A 19570-nucleotide genomic window follows, 5' to 3' on the forward strand; every position below is an offset into this window, starting at 1 on the left:
GCAGGAGTACTGGTATTGTGAATTATGAACATCCAATATAAATGTCTTAAAGTGATTGGGGGAAAACAATAGAACAAGCTGTACAAAAATCTGTAGTTAATTCCTGATCTGTGTTAATCCTAGTTTTATTGTGACCACGAGGGTCTCTTCGAATGACTCAGACCAGATCACTTTACTCAAAAATAACCCGCATGTGTCATGCAGCTAACTTCTAAATTAGAATTCAGTCCTGATGCGAAAGCAGTGGAGAACCACTGCTTTAAAGCTTGATTTGGAGCAGCAGGCAGACTGGCGTTGCAGCGTTGCATACGTACACTGAAAGCGGCTATAACCCTGCAAACTCTATGACGAGATGCATGCGATCAGACGATGTTGAACTGGCAGACTGACGGCTTCTCCTCGCGACAGTTCTCGTCGAACCACTTCCCACGGGAGGCCCCGGACAGGACGCCGCAGTTGTGGCCTGGCCTCCGTCCGCCTGAGGGGACCGGTAGTTGGACGTGTCTCAGTTTTTGAATGTGATGCTGAAGCCGTTCTGGTCCACCCAGGTGCCCTCGGTCGCCATGTCGTTGACGCCCAGCCAGACCTGCTCGTCCGGGCCGATGCTCTGGCGGACGTAGTCTCTGAGCTGGTCGTTCTCCTCGCTGGAGGTGGGCGTGCCGAGGACACCGCCCATGGCGTTGCAGTCCTCGCTGGCAGTGTGATAGCGTTTTCTCACAGTGTCGGCCAAGAAACACTTGTTATGGATCTGTATGCCTTTCAAACAGACTGAAGAGGAACAACAAAAGGGAGCAGATGTGGTTAGTTTACAGGCATCCTGCCCTTTGGTAATAATAAAAGCAGTCCTGTGGTAGTTTTGGAGACATGATCAACATGATAGAAAAACATTTTAGGATTTGCAGGAACAACCGGATATCATTTTTGGGGTTTGCCATGTGCCCTCCAGATTCTAACTAGTTCCAAAGACTACACATGTAGCCCATCTGAACTCATTTTTTAGCAGAAGCAAACCTCAGGTTGTCCACTTGAACTTGAGTAGCCTACATATTTTTCACGCTGAACAATGTAGCTCATGTCATGCCGTCAATAAATCCAAACAGCAAATCCCTTAAAATGCTCACGTTGTAATCCAATTAGTGTGATACCAATGACTGCTTGTCCTCCTGCTCTGGTGATCATAAAGTAGAATTGCATGTCCAAAGAGTTCATTTTGCTCAAGAACACCTCAGCAAGTAAAAGTGGTGAAGAGCCTGGCAACAGTCTTTCTGTGTGTTGGTAATTTGATTCAAGTTAATAATAATTAAGTTCTCCAAAATGTCTCCGAGGGTGACCTTTGAGCCTCTCAGTTGTGAGAATCCAAACTCAGCACGCTCTTTTAAATCTCTTGTTCAAACTCATTTTTATTCTTGTGGCTTTCTCTTATCTGATGGTTTTTTTCATAATTGTTTATAATAATTTTATCTTGTTTTCTTATTTTAGGCTTCCGGTTTTATTTACTTTGTATTCCTTGTTTGATTGCAAAGCTTTTTGTAATTTTGTCTTTGGAAGGTACAGTATACCTGGGGCTTAAGCAGCTGCTCCTTTTGCCTAAAGCTTTGTCTGTACGCATACTCCATCAAGTTCCGGTGTTAGGGCGCTTTTGGGTGAATGAAGCCATTATTAGTGGAATTATTTGTACTCCTTTATTAATGTGAACAAGATCAAACTTATGATCCAGCTGTTACCTGTCTGCAGGGCTTGTTGTTCCTTCAGTATGTTCAGCTCGTGGACGACGTCGTTGACCTGTTTCTGTAGCGCCTCGATGGCAGCATCCTTTGCTGTGTCTGATTCCAACACCAGAGACATGAGAAAAATCAAAATCAGACATCTGGATTTGAATCATCTCTTTTCAAGGTGATTTGAGCATTTCATCATAAGGTTTAAGGGAAATTAGACAATTCTATTTGACAGAGGGATCTCAAAGATCTCATAACACAAATATGATATTCAAATAATCCTCCCCGCAGATTGTGGTGAACCACATGTTTTCTGTCTACCTTTTTTTGCTGGCTTCTTCTTCGCTGGAGTCTGCTGACATGAGCAGCTCACCAGTAGCAGTACTCCCAGAAGCACACACACGACTTTGAACTCCATGCTGAGACCTGTTGAATGAGGCTGCTCCAACGGCTACGCTTGCAATTTATCCTCTCTCTCTCTCTCTCTCTCTCTCTCTCCTCTTTCTCACACCCTCTCTCATCTCTCCGTACAAGGAACAATACTGAAGTCCAAAACTGCCATTTGCAGGACAAACAATCTGACCTCAGGAGCCTTAAATAATGGGGTGTGTATGTGTGTCTGTGTCTGTCTCATCTGGCCCCAAACGCTTCACATGGAGGGCCAGTACAAAGTACACTGAAATGAAAAACTCAGTAATAACCTGTGAAGTGATTTATGCAGATTTGAAATACCTGTTTATGTAATTGTCCCTTATTTGAAGTTTTGTAACATTTCATAAACCCTTCTCTGCACACATTTTCTCGTTTAAAATCTGCAGCGAGAGCTCTATCCATAAATAGGCGTTTGTTTAGGACCTGTCCGCTCTCAGCCAGCGCACACACCCCACAACAGTCTGAGGGAAGAGTGGACGTGATCCAGAGTCACATCTGGTCTTTCTGTAACACCGACACGTGGCAGAAACAAGAGGACGCAGAGAGACTGGACATTCCCTGTGCGTTTATTTAATTTTTCATAGCATTGAGTATCCTCTTTGTTTAAAACTTGAGTTAACCACCCATGTTGCAGTTTACATCCATGTCTGTACAGAAATTTGTCAATTCATCATTTTAGACATTTGTATGAAATTCTTTAGTTATGGCCAAAAATGTGTTTTGTGAGGCGACGGTGACTTTTGACCACCAAAATCTAATCAGTTCTTCCTTGATACAGAGTTGGACATTTGTGCCTAATTTGAAGAAATTCCCTTCAGACGTCCCCGACATATCAGATTCACGAGAATGGGCCGTATGGACCGACAACCCGAAATCATAACGCCTCCGACCACAGCCGTCGCTGGCATGGAGGCGTGAATATCATGAACTTAAGCTAGCAAGTTATTTGTGCAAGATAGATAGATAGATACTTTATTCATCCCCAGGGGGAAATTTGGTAAAAGACACTGTTCAGCAACATTATCTGATGGACCTACTTGATGTGTGAAATATAGCCCCTCTATAATGTCCGTAGCATACTTTTTTTTTTTTTATTGTCTTCATCATGAAATGCTGTACAGGATCTTTACACCAGATCTTACATTTTGGGGAGAAATGTGTTAAAACAGCAACACCATATAACAGTGTTTCTACATTTAAATACAAAGACAAGAAGGCCGTACAAATTTAAAGTTTTAGAAGAAAATTCTGTATTCATGTACAAACAAACTGTAGCTACAGCAGTTGATGTTAACCAAGGAAGCCAACTTTCTGTCGCGTCTTTCCTAAACTCTCCTCCTGGCGCAGCAGCTTCATGAGCGGAGCGTGAAGGGCCTTCCCGACCCGTTTACCTGCCTGGAGACAACAAAACACGTAAGTACCTTTCTACCGCACAGCCTTTATTCAGGCGTAATCGTATTCAAAAACCTGGAGGGAGCCAGATGGCCGAGGAGGAAGCGCTTGACTCGCCTCTGTCATTTCAAAGATACTCTCTGGATCCAGGCTGCCTCCGCCCACCTTCCTCGTGCAGGTGACCGTGCCCTTGTGTGTGACAGAGATGATCAGGCTCGCCACGGAGCAGGCCTTCTCCTGCAGAGTCACGTCCACTACGTGCCTGTGGCCCACCTGTAAACAAAACCAATGTCACAGTTTGTGTGATAAAAGGTTGTTTTTTTTTCACTTCTGAGTATCAGCAGGTGAGCGTACCTTGCACAACGTCACTATACAAGGAACGTTTTCGACATCGATTCTAACGCAATCGTACGGGTCATCCGACAGCTCAATTTCCTTCGCTCCTTCCTCGTCAGCTGATATGTGCACTTTGGGAATTCTGTCAGTAAGGAAATCAGAAGACTGTAAGCTTTCATTTTACTGAACAGGAATCAGAGGCATGACAGCTGGAAGAGAGCGTAGGATTTAGCAATCTGATCTTAAAGACCAGTATAACATCTCTCTTACTTTGTGTTGAAGAGAGCTGCCTTGATAGCTACCGAGATGGCATCGTACAGGTTTCCATCACACTGCAGGAGCTGTGGAAACACGTCAGTGGGTCACCCGGGACAATCGCCATTGGTTGCATTGCCATACGCCAAAGTGAACGACATCATCGGACCACTCACCAGCACATCCACGTAGAGGACCCAGCAGTGTTCTCCTGCACTGATGCAGAGGCTCTTCAGGTCCACGCTGTGTTTGTTGTTGAAGACTTTGTAGAGCGTGTTACTCAGCTCCGTCCCCAGCTCCTCGCCTCCTCTGCCCTCAAACTCGGGGGTTGCATTGGCCGAACTGATGATTAGAAGGAGAAAGCGAAACAATAAGCATGTGAAGTGACGTAGCATCCGTCAGTCGGAGAGGTTTTATTCTTACTTGAGTCAGTGGGAATACTGGCTGACCCTGCTACCGTTCTCCACACATGTTTCTGGATATAGTCATAGTAACATGATAATATTTTCTTTGGCGAGTCCATAATCACTGGGATGTGTGGGAGATTCATCTCACGGGGAACTGATGATACAACACTACCTCCTCGTGGCAGGGTCTCCATCCAAACACTACTAACAATTGGTTACAGGAAAATATGTAAATAGGAAGTGGTTTCAGACATAGCCCATGTGTGGCTATTTTATTTATATACAGAAAAATCTGTATATCATGACAGGTAATGATAAAGATACTATGATATAGAGTTACATACACCATTTGTTTTATCCATATCGCCTCCTAAAAGGTGGTAAGTAGAATGTCTTCATAATTGCTTTGTTTGGTGGCCAAATCTATAAAAATAAGCCTTTGTTTATGAAATAATTTCCTCATAACAACATGGACCGTACCTACCAGTCTACAAAGAATTCCAAGTAGCCTTCGTTTGGCACCATGGGCCTCGGTTTACCGATGTCAGCCTTAATCCCAACTAGAACCGCTGTGTGGCCCTGAAAGAGAGACAGAACAGAATACTTCAGAAAATAATAAGTTATCAATCAGTCAACCGTCCTGATCAATTACAAGCCAGAATGAAGATAGTACACATTAGATAGATATAGCTCGAGGGAGTAACGTTATGTGCAAATGGAAGTGTTGACAAGGGACTGATGGTGCCCAGATGAACAGTTCCAGAGCGTAAACACAAAATGAGCCAACGTGGATGACTTCTGCTGTATTTATCATATCGTTACGTTACCAGTGTGACTTTGGCGGAGCCGTCCGTGTTGGACACCACATCGGTCTCTATTTCCACGTGTCTGTAGTCCTCACAGCCTCTTCCGTCCACTCGTAAGTCGTCCTGATTCAAAGAATCAACATGTCAACAAGACGCAGCTAACCTTAGCTTCCCGCCGTTTCAGAGCACAAATCACCGTCCTGACATTTGTCGAAATCGTTTTGACTAAAATAGGTTGAGGGCTGAATATTAGCTGTGAAAAACTTACCCGTATACCGTGTAAGATGTACACCTTTTCAGCCTCGCTAACTTTTACTGTTGCCATAGTGTAAAAAGCACTGATAGCATGTGTGTGTCGCGCTTCTTCTTACGTCATCAAAAGACGGCGTAGAAGCCTATGCACGAGTCCCACATCTTTTGCTCACCCGGATGTCCCGATATTTGTTCAAAAATCAACCTCCGGAAGATAGAGGACCCCGCCCAACCGGCGCAGTTATGTGACTATTGCGTGAGAGGGATAGGCCTCTGAAAAATAATAATAAACAACTTTGATACACTATTTTAGGATAATGTGTTGCTTAATTTAGGAAAACATAACTCATTATGTCGTATAACTTCATAAAATCAGAGTTTCTGTCTTTAAAACAAGTTTGTATTGTTTTGTATATGCATGCAGTGAAGCTGTAACTGATTCCAGATCTGTAAGTGTGTTTTTTTTTTTTTTTTTTAGCACCGCTGAGTCAGGCTTTATGGCAGTTGGGGCTTCATAGCTGGCCCTTTGAGAAAGTGGAACTAATCTTCGTCATGATGAATGAACACTTGGTTAGAGAGAATAAAACAGAAATTGGATGAATAAAGACCCCACGTTCAGATTGTGGCAATTCATTTATGACAATTTGTTAGGCTTGCTTACTACAGGCAAAGCTGACAACTGTCCTGGGGCCCCCAGGACTACAGGCTACCGACAACAGGTGTTTTCAACTCTTAAGTGCAAAAAAAAATGTAGGAAGATACACCACTAAAGGAAAAATATCAACAGACACAATAAGCGCCTCAAGGTGTGTCTCCCTGCTTCATTGAGGCCCTGTCTAGAAGAGGGGCCCTTTAGGTTTTCAGCTGTGTATGGTATTAACAACTAGTTATTTCAGTTGTATGCTTACTTGATGCATATTCTTGTATTAACTGTGTTTAAAAAGCCTGCCACAAAGCCAACCGAGTGCCAGGTCACATTGTAATGTAGAAGAACGTATAAGAATTGCAAAGAAAGCGGAAGAAACAAGGAGCCACCTGCCTTTTTTTGGGCTTTAATTTTTTTTTTTTCTTCAATGAGGAATTTGTATTTGTGCTACACATTTTAACAAATCACAAAAACAGGAACATTTAAAAATACATATAACTTCTTTATTTCCAGAATGTTTACGTATTGACAGCTGTGTTTACTTATAGCAAAATATGTTTTATTTTCTCCAAAATCAGAAAAAATACCTTCTAAATAGCATTGTCATTTAGCAGCTAGAGCAGCATACAATCATTACGCATCTTTTTTTGTTTTTATTTTTATAATAATGGGCCTCCTCACAGCTTAATACAATACAAAGTCCTTCTCCTCACTCATAAAGCCCTCCACAATCAGGCACCCTCCTACCTTACCGACCTGCTTCACCACCACACTCCATCCCGTCGGCTCCGCTCCAATGATGCCAACCTCATGTCCCTTCCACTCAGGACCAAGCACCGGACATGGGGTGACAGAGCCTTCTCCATAGCTGCCCCCTCCCTCTGGAACTCCCTCCCCAAACACATCCGAGACTGCACTGACCTTTCCATGTTCAAATCACAAATCAAAACCCACCTATTCAGAACTGCTTTTAATGTGTGACCGATATTATGCGTTTTAAAATTGTAGTGTATAGCTTTCTTTTATCTCATGATTTTAATGTAAAGTGTCTTTGAGAATTATGAAAAGCGCTCAATAAATAAAATGTATTATTATCATGTATTATTAATCCGTCCATGAGCGTTTTCAATGCAGTACAATGTGAAATGCACTGGGGCTGATAGAATAGCAGTTGAACTAAGGATATGAACAGGACCCCCCCCAGTATCGCGTTTCTGCATTTCAGAAAGACAAATTAATGAAACTATCCTAAAATAAGGGCAGTGTGTATTGAGTCAACATAGTGGGAGAAACTGCTGCCTGATAGACCTCGCTCAGGGCACGAACATCTTGGTGGAGAGTATCGGACTTCCTGCTTCGCTCTGCGCTGTGTTGCTCCGCTAGACCGCTGCACGCAAAGCTCTCTGGATCTCACAGAGGAGGAAGCGAGGGAGTAGGTAGGTAACGGCCCGTTTTAGTGCTCGGTCCCCCGCTGTGATTAGCACACGAACGAGGTGAATTAACACCTCGTCGAAACCGAGGCGGCAGAGAACGCGCGAGCCGAGCCGAGCCGAGCGGCGGAGCTGCTGGGAGCATCTGACCGCAGATCAGTGAGGTTAGCTGTGATTGCGCTAACAGACGGAGCGGCGGAGGAGACACTTTGCTGTGTTTTTAACTTCCCAGGGCTCCAAACTACGCGAAGACTTCAAGGAACTTTTCTCCACAAACCTGGAGAGTGAGAGGTATGTTTGAAGAAAAAGACAGTGGACGTGTAACTATTGAAATACTCTGCATGGTACTTATCAGCTATGAACTAATGGAAGTCCAGACATGCTGCTCCTGCTGCCTGTCACTTCCTGGTCGGGTTGATAGCATTATCACTTTCTGGAAGTTAATTAATTATGGCCCTATGATGCCTTAATAACTGCACAGCCCCCACTGGGCATGACAAGATCATTTCCCTTTTTGCTCACCCATATTCAGGGAGGTCAGAGGTCAATTTCGCTTGAGTCTTGCTCAAGGGCACTTTGGAGATTTTGACTGTGATTTTGAAGTGATTTTCCATTACGTTTTCCAACATATTTTAGGTTGTGTCTTATTTATCCTCCACTAAATCAAATCAAATCAACCACGAGTGACTATCTTATCTCATCTAGTTGCATGCTAGTTCATATGTTACTCCGCAGTGTTTTTGCACTATTATAGTACTAATGTTACTTTTGAGATGCAACTATTAGAAAGTCAAGCATCCAGCAAGATATATACCCAGATATTTGTTTCTCTTCTCAGAGGTTGTTGGAGATGAAATTTAAAACACATCTTCACTGACTGACACTTGTCATCTCTGCTCATAATCATTCGTTGCAACCCTATACTTCAAACCAAAAAAAGTTTAAAAGTTTTTACTAAATGTTTTAAACTTCAGGGCTGCGATCTGAGATTGCATCATTTCACGTTTGAATCATTAATCGAATATTGAAATATTTGCAGATGAATTTTGAGATTAATTGGCTAATCGTTTCAGCTCTATGACGTTGTCCCAACATGTGTCTCTTATTCACGACTAAATCACATCACCCATTGATGTACTTTTGTAGGCTAATCCCGGAAATTCCAATCTAATGGGATTTTTCCGCTGAATTTTGGATTATTGCTGAAAATAAGTTCTGTGGCAAACATAAGTTTATGATACTGACATTTAAATGAGCACCACTTTCATGATCATTGAAGCGTGAATGGAATCGCCAGAAGGGCCAAAGCCTTCGTTTAGGCCATAAACGAACTACACCGCGGTCACATGAGCCAAGTTCAACGTTCACACACAGGTTGCTAGTTTTACTTCAGAATCAGAATCAGAACCGTTTATTGCCACGGTATGTTGCACATACAAGGAATCTGACATGGCGGGTGGTGCTTAACATACAACAATCAACACAGTGCTAAAAATAGTAACACATTAAAGTTTACAATAACATATAGTGCACAAACAAACAGATAACAGTATTATAAACAAGTATAATGTACGTGGTCTACCAACATTCTGTGACCCAGTTAGGAGTTTCAGTTTAGTTTGCAGCTGCACACATTAGTATCTTGTCATATAACTTATTATCACATTTTATTTTGAAACCAGCTGTAAAAATGGCGCCTCCACAGTATTTAGACACGGTCATGAATTCTGACCGCTGTGATAGGAGAAACTGTTGCTTACTGACGCCTCACCTGTCAACCAGTATCTGGTTGACACTCTGGTCTGTTTCATGAAGTTAATCCACTAATACCAAAGAATCTGGCGGGGGTCACACACGTCTGTGCACTAAAACCAAGCTCTCAAAATGTGTCACTAAAACCAATCCAAGTGAGATTAGAAGTGGTTTGCTCTGTAGATTGCCAGAGGAGGTCATCAGTAAAGTGAAATCACATTAGAGTGTTAATTAACTCAACAGGAGGTCAAATCCAGCCGCCTCTCATCTCTACATCGCATCTCTCTTCGTGCCTCTCATCCTGCCATCAGTCAGTGCTGTCAGGTACTTTGAAATGCATTCTAGCAGCAGGGTATCAAACATACCCATGAATCATTGATTGAATATCCGACTGTGCCGCCGCGCATACATTTTGAATCAGGGAGTCCCCGTCACAGTGTGAATCACATAGTGCATCTAATCTTACAGTACTGCAGAGGCAGCGTTCTGGTAGCATCTCAATACAGAAGCTATTAACTGTTGTGTCTCCGGGTCGACTCAGGAGAAAAGGAGGCTGTTCTGTAAAGCGTCTCTGTAACAATCAAGCCATTCAGTTGTAAAAAAAAAAAAAAGAGAAATCTATAGACTCATTTTCCACTCTACCAAAAAAAAGGTACTATTGACTTAGTCTGTGTTAATGAACTCTGGATGTGCAGTTAGCTTTGCTCGAGGACTTTCATCACTTTATTGTAGGAAGTCCTCTGTTGTCCAATCATCGGCATCTTCAGTAAACCTGTTTTCTTTAGGGCCATCTAAGCTTCTTTGTTTCCAATGGAGTGAAACGTTAAAGTAGTCCAGATAACAATTACTGTCGTTATCAAGCGTTCTGTGTGCCCGATACCGGAAACACGACTTTCTTGAAATGGGCTACCCCCCCCCCCCCCCCCAGCTGATAAACTGGTAAACAGTCACATGAATCATGAATCATCAGCCGTTAGCTTCACTGGTGAAACTAAACCTGTTTAACAAGCATTGTCCAAGGTCTTGTAATGAAATTGTATAATCCTACAGTGACTTTATAGATAAGGGAAACAGCCTAAATAATATATATCCTGTGCTCACAAGTTGTGTGGCAAGTCGGTCTGAGGAAGTCCACATTTTCAGGGATTGTGACGCCTCATCTCAAATAGGGAATATAATTGTGTAAGAAATTAATTGAATTCCATTATTTTTTCTCCGATTATTAGCAACAAGCAAATGTTGTAGCCGGTCAAGGTGGAAATAATGTTAGTTTTAGACTAAAACAAAGCGTCATATTTTGTAAGAAAATCGTAATCTGCATTATGTCTACAAACTAATACTGCTTTTAAGGCAAGCTAATTCATACACAAAGATAATTTAAAGTGCTTTACATTCAAAAGTTTAAAAGGAACATCATTCTAACACAATGCAAAATAAAATATTAGAAATTGTTGTGCACAGGTAGCACGATGCTAATAGATGACCTGAGAGGGTTCATACTGTAAGAGGCAGTCATTCTGATAACTGATGTGATGTGTTCAGCTTTTCTCTGTCTTTGATCTCAGCATTATGAATGAGCTGAAGTTGCCTGGAAATATGAAGAAGCATAAAATGAAAATACTAAAGTACAAGCACTGTGCTTAAGTACAGTATGTGTGCCTACCACTGGAGACTAGCCAGATGGTTCAGTCATCCCAGCCTTCTAGTGAAAGTGATACTCACAGACACACCAGACCTCCAACAATGACCTCCCACTGCGCCCGACTCCTGCTGGGTGGTGACAAGCGTGGTGAAAAGGGTCAAGAGGCTACGCAGCAGGGTTTGGGTCGCGCCTACTGCATTTTAAAAATAGCCATTCTAACCACAAAGTATATTTATATATATATATATATATATATTTATATATATATATATATTTTGTTATCAAGACAATGCCCACGTTTTCCCAATTGCTTTCAGAGTTGAATTGCTAGAATTGTTGCAGTCGGAGTATTATCTGAACCTGGCTATATCCAGAGAAAGCTTTGATTTATTCCATCCCAAACGTGCCGTAGAAACTCTGTATCGTTTCCATTCTGATTAAATTCCTGTCCTCGGGGGAAGCCTCCGGAAATGCTATCGCTCAGTTAAGCCTCATGGATATACTGAGTCCTCAGGAATGACCAACTTCACTGCGCTCAGTATAAACTCAGGTTTTAGGGAGGAGACGGGCGCCGAGGTCCAGCCGCCCTCCGGGAATCAGCTGTTTGATTCCAGTCCATGTTATCGGCATATAATAGGGAGGTCTATTTTTGGTTTTCTGACATTTTTACCCCCTTTGAAGTCACATCATCTTCGCCTTCACACTCTCAGACCTGCCCAATTGCTTATTCATACGGCTCGGACACAAACCTCAGGTCCCGGTGCAGCTCGGGACAACTGGGGAGGTTGTTTAGTTGAAGCATTGTTTTTGGTTCACTTTTAAGGCCAAATGGTGAATTGCAGTTTCCGAATCCAACAACGGCGTCTTAATTTCACTGCCGGCGGAATCTGGGTGGATTGTTTGTCCTGTTGGGATGAGGCCAACCACTGCTTGTCCTCCTTCAGTTAATCCTGCTGTGTATTGTCCTCACTGTGGACTTATTAGCCCTTATCTTTGTTTATATTCCTCGAGGATGTAGAACACGTATTAGATAGTTCGCACAGACTCTTAATTGTTGTGGTACAGCACTCTTACACTGTGGTATTGCTGCAATGCGGCAAGGACACTTTTATAGAGCTGAGACAATTAGTCAATTAGTAGATCGACAGGAAACACTTTTTATTTATTTTTAGAATAATAGAAAAATATATTCGGGGGGCTTTTGCCCCCATTTAAGGCATTTTTAAGTCAAGTTCCAGCTTCTGTTCTGTGAGGATTCACAGTTTTTATTTGTCTTACATGACTGTAAATCTATAATTATGAGGGTGTTGAATGTTGGTGGGGAAAAAACATGACATTTGAAAGTGTCACACAGAAAACTGTGCGGCACATTTACCACTTTGTTTCTCACAGACCATTAGAGTACATGGAGTTTGCCTCTGGTTTTTGCATTGCTCTCAATGTACACAGAAATAGACATAACAGCCGGGAACAAAGACAACAAAGCTGGAAAAAAAATAGGTAAAGGCTAATTATGTACACAAGTATGTGAAGAAATAGGTATAAAAAGCACCAATTACCAACAACAAAATAAAACATTAGAATAAAATAAACATCTATGTACAAATCAAGTGTTATGTAATACAAATAGTGCAAATAAATACATATTGAGTGGATATTCATGGACTGTATGATTATGTGTATGTATACATATATCCTGTACAGTGTGTGGGATTTACATTGACGGTGACAGATGAAATGTGCATATGAAAAAAATGGTGCGTTAAAAACTGTAAAATCTATAATGGCAGCAGTGTTACAGGGATATTGACAATGTATGACTGATTTAAGTGCTCATCTGAGTGACGGCCTGCGGGAAGAAGTTTATTTTGGTATGCAAAAACAATTGTTGTTACACTGATACCTTCCCTCACCTCATTCTCCGATTCCTCTCTTTCATTTTCTCCGCATCTCTCTGCTCCCCCTCTTCCTCTCCATCTGTCCCTCGTCGCAGCATGCGGTCAGAGCCCCGGGCGTTGTAGGATGAAGAGCCCGGCGCACCGCACCAGGGACATCGAGAGGCAGGCTGGCTACCTGAGGCCCGAGCACTGCGCCCCTCCCCCGCCCCGCAACGGCTCCGGCACCATGTGGTTCATCCGCGACGGCTGCGGCATCGTGTGCGGCGTCATCACCTGGTTCCTGGTCTTGTACGCCGAGTTTGTGGTGATGTTCGTCATGCTGCTGCCCGCCAAGAACGTCATCTACAGCCTCTTCAACGGGGTGATCTTCAACGGCCTCGCCATCCTCGCCCTCGCCTCTCACGCCAAGGCCATGTGCACAGACCCGGTCAGTCAGACTCTGATTGGGTTACTTTTTTTTCCTTTGCTGTGAAAGACAATTTCCATCTTTAAGGAGCTCCTGCAGCTAAATGAATGACAAGGAAACACTGTAAAATACAATTGAATTCCTACTCATTTTTCTCTCTCTCTCTGTCTCTCTCTCTCTCTCTCTCAGGGAGCCGTGCCTAAAGGGAACGCTACCAAAGAATTCATCGAAAGCCTGCAGCTCAAACCAGGACAGGTGGTGTACAAGTGTCCCAAGTGCTGCAGCATAAAGCCCGACAGAGCGCACCACTGCAGGTACGGCACTCCCTGTGAATGCGCAGATTGTGAGGGAAGATCGCAAACTCTGCAACTTTTAGGATCTAGGTCCGGGCGATTAGAGTATTCTGCTGAGGTCCGCACCTTACAGAGGAAAAGCCCTCTCCCTCGTCTGTGTTTGCTCCTGCACCGGCGGGTCTCCTGCCTCCCCTGTGTGTGCTTTATCTCGAGTAGCTGTGGAGCATTTCCCCTGCAGGTGGATGATAAGGAGTTCCCTCTGTGGCTGCTCAGTGGGGTCCCCGGGGATCTCGAGGCATGAAAAGCACAAAAACACTGCAGCGTAAATTGAATTGTAGAGCCAGTGAGTCATTCTGTCTCGGTGGGATAATGTCAGTGTGAACGAAATAGATGATTTTGTTTTTATGAGTCATTGTTGTTGGTGGTTGAGATGATGACACCGAGATGATACACTCGCATCTAATGACCCGTAATGATAATATACGACACGCAAGAGACGGCAGCTTTTTAAATATAGATTTCACTCAGAAACAAAACACACAAATAGATGGAGTGCGACTTCCTGCTTTGTCAGATGATAGATTGTAAGGATGCCAGACCTTACTTGAGTAACACACACACACACACACACACACACACACACACACACAGACACACACACAGACACAGACAAATACGGACACAGTCAAGCCATCATGATCGAGAGGAGTCCAGTCGTATCACTGTCATATGTCAACACAACATATTTATTACTCCGTGTCCTCTTTACCTTTATGTTCATGTGTCCACAGTGTGTGCAAACGCTGCATCAAGAAGATGGACCACCACTGTCCGTGGGTGAACAACTGTGTCGGAGAGAGCAACCAGAAATACTTTGTGCTCTTCACGGTGAGTCCTTGGTACACCGGAGCCCCGATGTTACCGCGCAAAAACAATGTCTTATTTTTGTTGCACACAGTTTTTTTTTTTTGTTTTTTTTTGAAATAAGCCAATACAAGAGAACACACAAGAACACCAAACACACAGATGGTCAAGAAAAAAACGCTGAGTAAATCATTTTAAACGTAACAGAGAAATAATGTCCGCATTCCGGTCACCAGGCTCATTCTCACGTCAGCAAAAGGGCTGTCCCCGTGCCTCACATCTGTTTATTTAAAGAATCTTATCTGAACACCAAATCTTATGCTTTGTTATGCTCTCTCCCCCCCAGATGTATATTGCACTAGTATCCTTCCATGCGCTAATCTTGGTTGCCCTCCATTTTGTGTTCTGCTTTGAAGAAGACTGGACAAGTAAGTGATATACTGACGAAGTGGCTGCTAAATGTCCAGATTCACTCAGGGACTGCACTGTTTTACCAACATCCAAACGTGCAGATATGTCTGATTATACTCCAAAGAGACGAGTCGTGGCTTAGAATTTGACGATCAAATGTCACTGTGACCTCACAAATCACATTTGTGGCTTCTAGAAGTCGTATTGCTAATTATGACAACTTCACACAAATGTCTAAAAGAATGAAATGATGAAGAGGCTACATTCTGGACAGCCATGGATGTAAACTACGACCATGAGGCTGTATTTGTAGTTTGCACGAGACATCTCTCTCTCTCTGCTCTCCCTCCCTCCCTCCCTCCCCAGAGTGCAGTAACTTCTCTCCTCCAGCAACGGTCATCCTCCTCATCATCCTCTGCTTCGAGGGTCTCCTCTTTCTGATCTTCACCGCAGTCATGTTTGGGACCCAGGTCCACTCCATCTGCACCGACGAGACGGTGAGTGAAAACGGCAGCAGTTGGTTCGTGACGTGAATTTCAGACTGTGGTGTGATTGGTTGGGTTTAGGCATGAATGTAGAGCTTTCTTTAGTCTATATATAGCGTTTCTGACTTCCTAAAATAAGAATTTATTCTGTCACTAAATCGGAGCAGAGATGAAAGCGGGAGCAGGTAGTTCACTTACTGTCTAGCCTCCAGGTAGGTTGAGATTAGTGCATTTTCTCAAAACGTATCCGCTCAAACCACCTACGACGATGACTCGCGTTGTTTTTAATATTCACTACAAACATCATCTATTCCAGTTCATTTTAATCTAATGGGGCCTGTAGGTTTCTGCCCTGTTGGTGCATGTGTGTGTGTGTGTGTTTGTGGTGTTCTTTGACATCAGGAAATGCTGAGAGTGAGTCACCCTAAACCCCGATTAAGACCTCTGAGCCCAAAAAACCCCCCGAAAGAATACAAAACACGCTTCATTTTTAATCTTTCTGCTGTTACATAAAATATTTTAAACACGCAGCTTATGTGTTCAGCGTTGAGCATGATTCAGCACCGGAGACTCACATCTTTGTGTGTTTGTCACATCTTTTAACCGCAGGGTATCGAACAGCTCAAGAAGGAGGAGAAACGATGGGCCAAAAGGTCCAAATGGATGAATATGAAGCTGGTGTTTGGTCACCCGTTCTCGATGGCCTGGATGAGTCCCTTCGCAACACCCGATCACGGCAAGGCGGACTTGTACCAGTACATCGTGTGAAAGCTGGACGTCTAACCGAGCTCTGCCGCTGTGGACTTCCTGGTCTGCCCCTCCTATTGGCTGGACCACGACGAGCATGAACTCCTCTTAACCACTTCTACGTTTTCTTTCGTTTGTGGATATTATCGATATTTCGGGGTGTTCGGTTGTTGAAAAGTTTATTCAACAAAACAAAAAAACAACCTTCACCTTCTTTCTATGTTATTGTTTCCCTCTTGATGCTGACTGAGATTATCGAGGCGCTGCTCTGCAAAAAAACAAGAAAGAAAAAAACATCTCTAACTAAGCTGCGGCAACTTGACAAGAAGCACTTAATAAGAGTCGGTGAAACGCCACCAAGAGACTGACTGTCTTCCTGCGGTATGTCTGATCATTTCCTGCTATCAAGACTAAACAATGTGAACGCCAAACTGAAGTCCAGAAGGTTTTTTTGTAGTCCGGGTGCCAAGACGGTCTTCCTGGTTTTGTCTTTCTGTAAACGCTGTCGTGATCCCGTCACCTCTTCATTTGCTGTATTCCTGTCGACACAAAGAGTCTTTTTCCCGAACGCTGCGCATGATTTGCCTTAGAACAGTGCGTTAGTATTTTTAAAAGACATTTCTATTATTTTTGCCTTAATGTGACAGTCGGGGTGAGACAGGATCGCATTGGTTTAGTGCTATTCTAAATGAGTTTGTTGTGTCTTTCTTTGGTGCCGGATAGGTGGATTAGTTCAGGTCATCTAAGAAACGTATTCTGAGACTGAATTTGATTTGATTTACATGCTTTTATTCTGCACTGATCCCCACCTATCTGGCACCCCAAGAAACCTGAATCGAATCACATATGAAAACAGTTTAAAGGCTGTAAAGTTAGAATCTTAAAGATTTCAGTCTTGGTTGATGTGGCAACACCCGTGGTTACCAGTGGTTGACAGCAAGTGCCATTCAATGCTACAGTCACACTTACAGAAGAGCGGCTTGGTGACCTTGTTAACGGTGCAGCTCACGTTCACGCCACGAGCTTCCGCAATCTGATTTCATGCTGGAGATTTTAGAATGTGGAAGGAAAGCCACTTAGCGAGGCTGATATCAACGAGGTGAAACTAAAAAAAACAGTAACTCTGTGACTTCATTATGCGTGCGAAGGTCATTTGAATGCGGCACGAGAATGGCGGACTCCACTTTAACAGAGAAAACCACTATAGAAGTAATAACTGGATGTATTTACATTGAACGGCTTCTTACCGAAAAAGTGCCGGATATAAGTTGTATCAAAAAGTTTCATGGAAATCTTTAGGATTCTAACTTAAAACTTAACAGGTAAAGTGTTGTTTCTCGTCCAGGAGGCAGCACGTCTTGTAACGTCAGTCGGTTTTTCAATCCAGCAGGTAGTTTGACCAGTGTCTTTTTTTTTGACTATTTGGCAACTCTGCGTGTAGTAAATCCAGCCAACCTCTTTGCTTTATAACTATTATAATCACAGCCACCAGCTCGGATAGAAAGTCGGGGAATAAAAGCAATACACATCGCTGTCTGAATGCACTGACTCTCAGTGTAATTCACTGGCTCGCAATTGATGGAATTTGCTTGTGGATAATCCAGTCTGTCATAGATTGCAGTTGTGAGCCTGATGAGAGGGAGAAAAAGCCTTTCTGGATAAAAATGCTGATTGAAGTTTAGGCCAGAGGAAAATGTTCACCGAGGACTGACGGGCCACGGTAGAAATGCACGTTTTTAAAATTGCAGCGGCTGTGGACGGGTACCGGACCAGCCGGTGTGAGGAGAATATTTTACCTTTGGTGATGAGAATTCGGTTCGGATAGGAAATGGGCCACTTCAAAGCATTTAACACTAAAAACGCCTTTTGCTCAAATGTGTTTGAAAGCCTTACTGTATGTATAAAATGTGCTTTTTGAAGATGCTGAAAGGACATATTTGAAAATATATGTTGCCAAATTGAATGCTGAATGATTGTTACCATTTCAAGAGTAGACCATAATCAAGTGTGACATTTTCTTAGGCTTTTAAAAATCACTGGAGTTTTTAAAAGATGTTATCATGACACGGAGATGCAACGGTTGCTATCCAGTTTACATATACAGTTCACCAGCTTTCTTCTTTCTTCTTGAATTGTTTGATTTAATTTGTAGTTCTTACTATGGACTACATGATGTTGTTTCCTTTCTTTTTGACTGTGGTATTTGTTTAAAGGGGAATTAAATAAAACAGTAAGTATGTGACACAACTTTCTATAAGTTTTGTGGATATTTTATTGACTCAGTTGATCATTTTTTTTATATTTTAGCAAATAAGGTTTTACTTTAAGAAACTTGTAATGAATATATTGTGTCTGATCTTTGCTGTAAATACACTTTGTAATTTTGCAGCTGATCATTAAAAACCTCACTAAAATTTTGAAAAATAAAAAATAAATGCCTTTAGAATTTCTTAATTTGAATGGTTGCTTTCTTTTGGTTACAAACACAGATTAGTAAATGACTGAATGGTTTTTGCTGTATGTCATTGTACCACCCAACGTCAGTAGAATTACAGTTTATCATTAGAAAACATCTCTAGAAATGGGATTTAAACCAATTTTTACCCCATAAAAAAGTATTTATATTGTATAAATACCTTTTTAAATTCCACAATTTGAATGGCTGCCGTTTTTTACAGACTCATGTTATCGATGGATAAAATAAATAAGGTTATCCTTATTGACAAATTTGGACACTTTGTTTTGAATTCAGGGATGGAAACAAAATATTTGATACTGTTGTGTCAAACATTAATGATAACATTCTGTTGTAATTGCAGAAGCATGCTCTTATCTGCCATGTAACTGGACTGCAAGGCATCCGAAGGGGCTTTAGACTGATTCCATTTTTACAAGAAGTATTTAAAGGAAGGGAGCTGGTCTAATGGAGCGTCACCGTGGAAGTAGATGTAAACTTGCTCAAAGCTAATGCTCTTCATTAGACGTTACTGTGTTTGAATGCAAAGAGAAGACGCTGAGCTGAATGAGTACAAAGTCCCATGCTTGCTGCAGGAAAAGACAAACCTTCACATCTTTACCCAGTTGAATACAGGCGCACTGTGACTGACATCTAATTCAATCTGTATGGAAGTAGAATATCTCTGAGAAGCTCCTCTGTCTGAAGAACAAAGCTGTCGCGAAGACTAACTTAACATACGACGAGACAAGAATCTTGTTTGTCAGATGAGATGTTTATTTAATAATTCTGTAATGTCTCTTCTCTGTGAGGATGGTCAATTTACACATCCGTTTAAGTGTTTCCTATTAACAGAATATATTTACACTTTTGCAAATGTTTTTCACATAATCTGTAAGACACATTATGAACAGTTTATATCGGAGAAAAAAAACAGTCACTCCCT

At 42.3% G+C, this 19570-nt stretch overlaps 2 protein-coding genes and 1 pseudogene across 2 annotated transcripts; 1 reads left to right on the forward strand and 2 right to left on the reverse strand.

The window, feature by feature from the left end:
- Positions 1–362: 362 nt before the first annotated feature.
- LOC142965415 (tetranectin-like) lies at positions 363–2133 on the reverse strand (annotated as a pseudogene).
- Positions 2134–2697: 564 nt separating this feature from the next.
- On the reverse strand, positions 2698–5753 carry exosc7 (exosome component 7). Its single transcript, XM_076106293.1, has 8 exons — positions 5612–5753; positions 5365–5466; positions 5022–5116; positions 4307–4472; positions 4146–4216; positions 3894–4017; positions 3657–3812; positions 2698–3542 (listed from the first exon to the last, which is right to left on the reverse strand). Exons 1-8 carry the CDS (start codon positions 5666–5668, stop codon positions 3438–3440), a joined length of 876 nt encoding a protein of 291 aa, XP_075962408.1. The 5' UTR covers positions 5669–5753; the 3' UTR covers positions 2698–3437.
- Positions 5754–7546: 1793 nt separating this feature from the next.
- zdhhc3b (zDHHC palmitoyltransferase 3b) lies at positions 7547–18623 on the forward strand. Its single transcript, XM_076106232.1, has 7 exons — positions 7547–7962; positions 13059–13390; positions 13559–13683; positions 14454–14550; positions 14873–14954; positions 15304–15434; positions 16032–18623. The coding sequence occupies exons 2-7, from the start codon at positions 13088–13090 to the stop codon at positions 16188–16190; spliced, it is 897 nt and encodes a 298-aa protein (XP_075962347.1). The 5' UTR covers positions 7547–7962; positions 13059–13087; the 3' UTR covers positions 16191–18623.
- The last annotated feature ends 947 nt before the right edge of the window (positions 18624–19570 follow it).

The sequence above is a fragment of the Anarhichas minor genome, unplaced genomic scaffold (assembly GCF_050575085.1).
Source record: "Anarhichas minor isolate MPS153535 unplaced genomic scaffold, ASM5057508v1 ptg000033l, whole genome shotgun sequence".
Classification (NCBI taxonomy): Eukaryota; Metazoa; Chordata; class Actinopteri; order Perciformes; family Anarhichadidae; genus Anarhichas; species Anarhichas minor.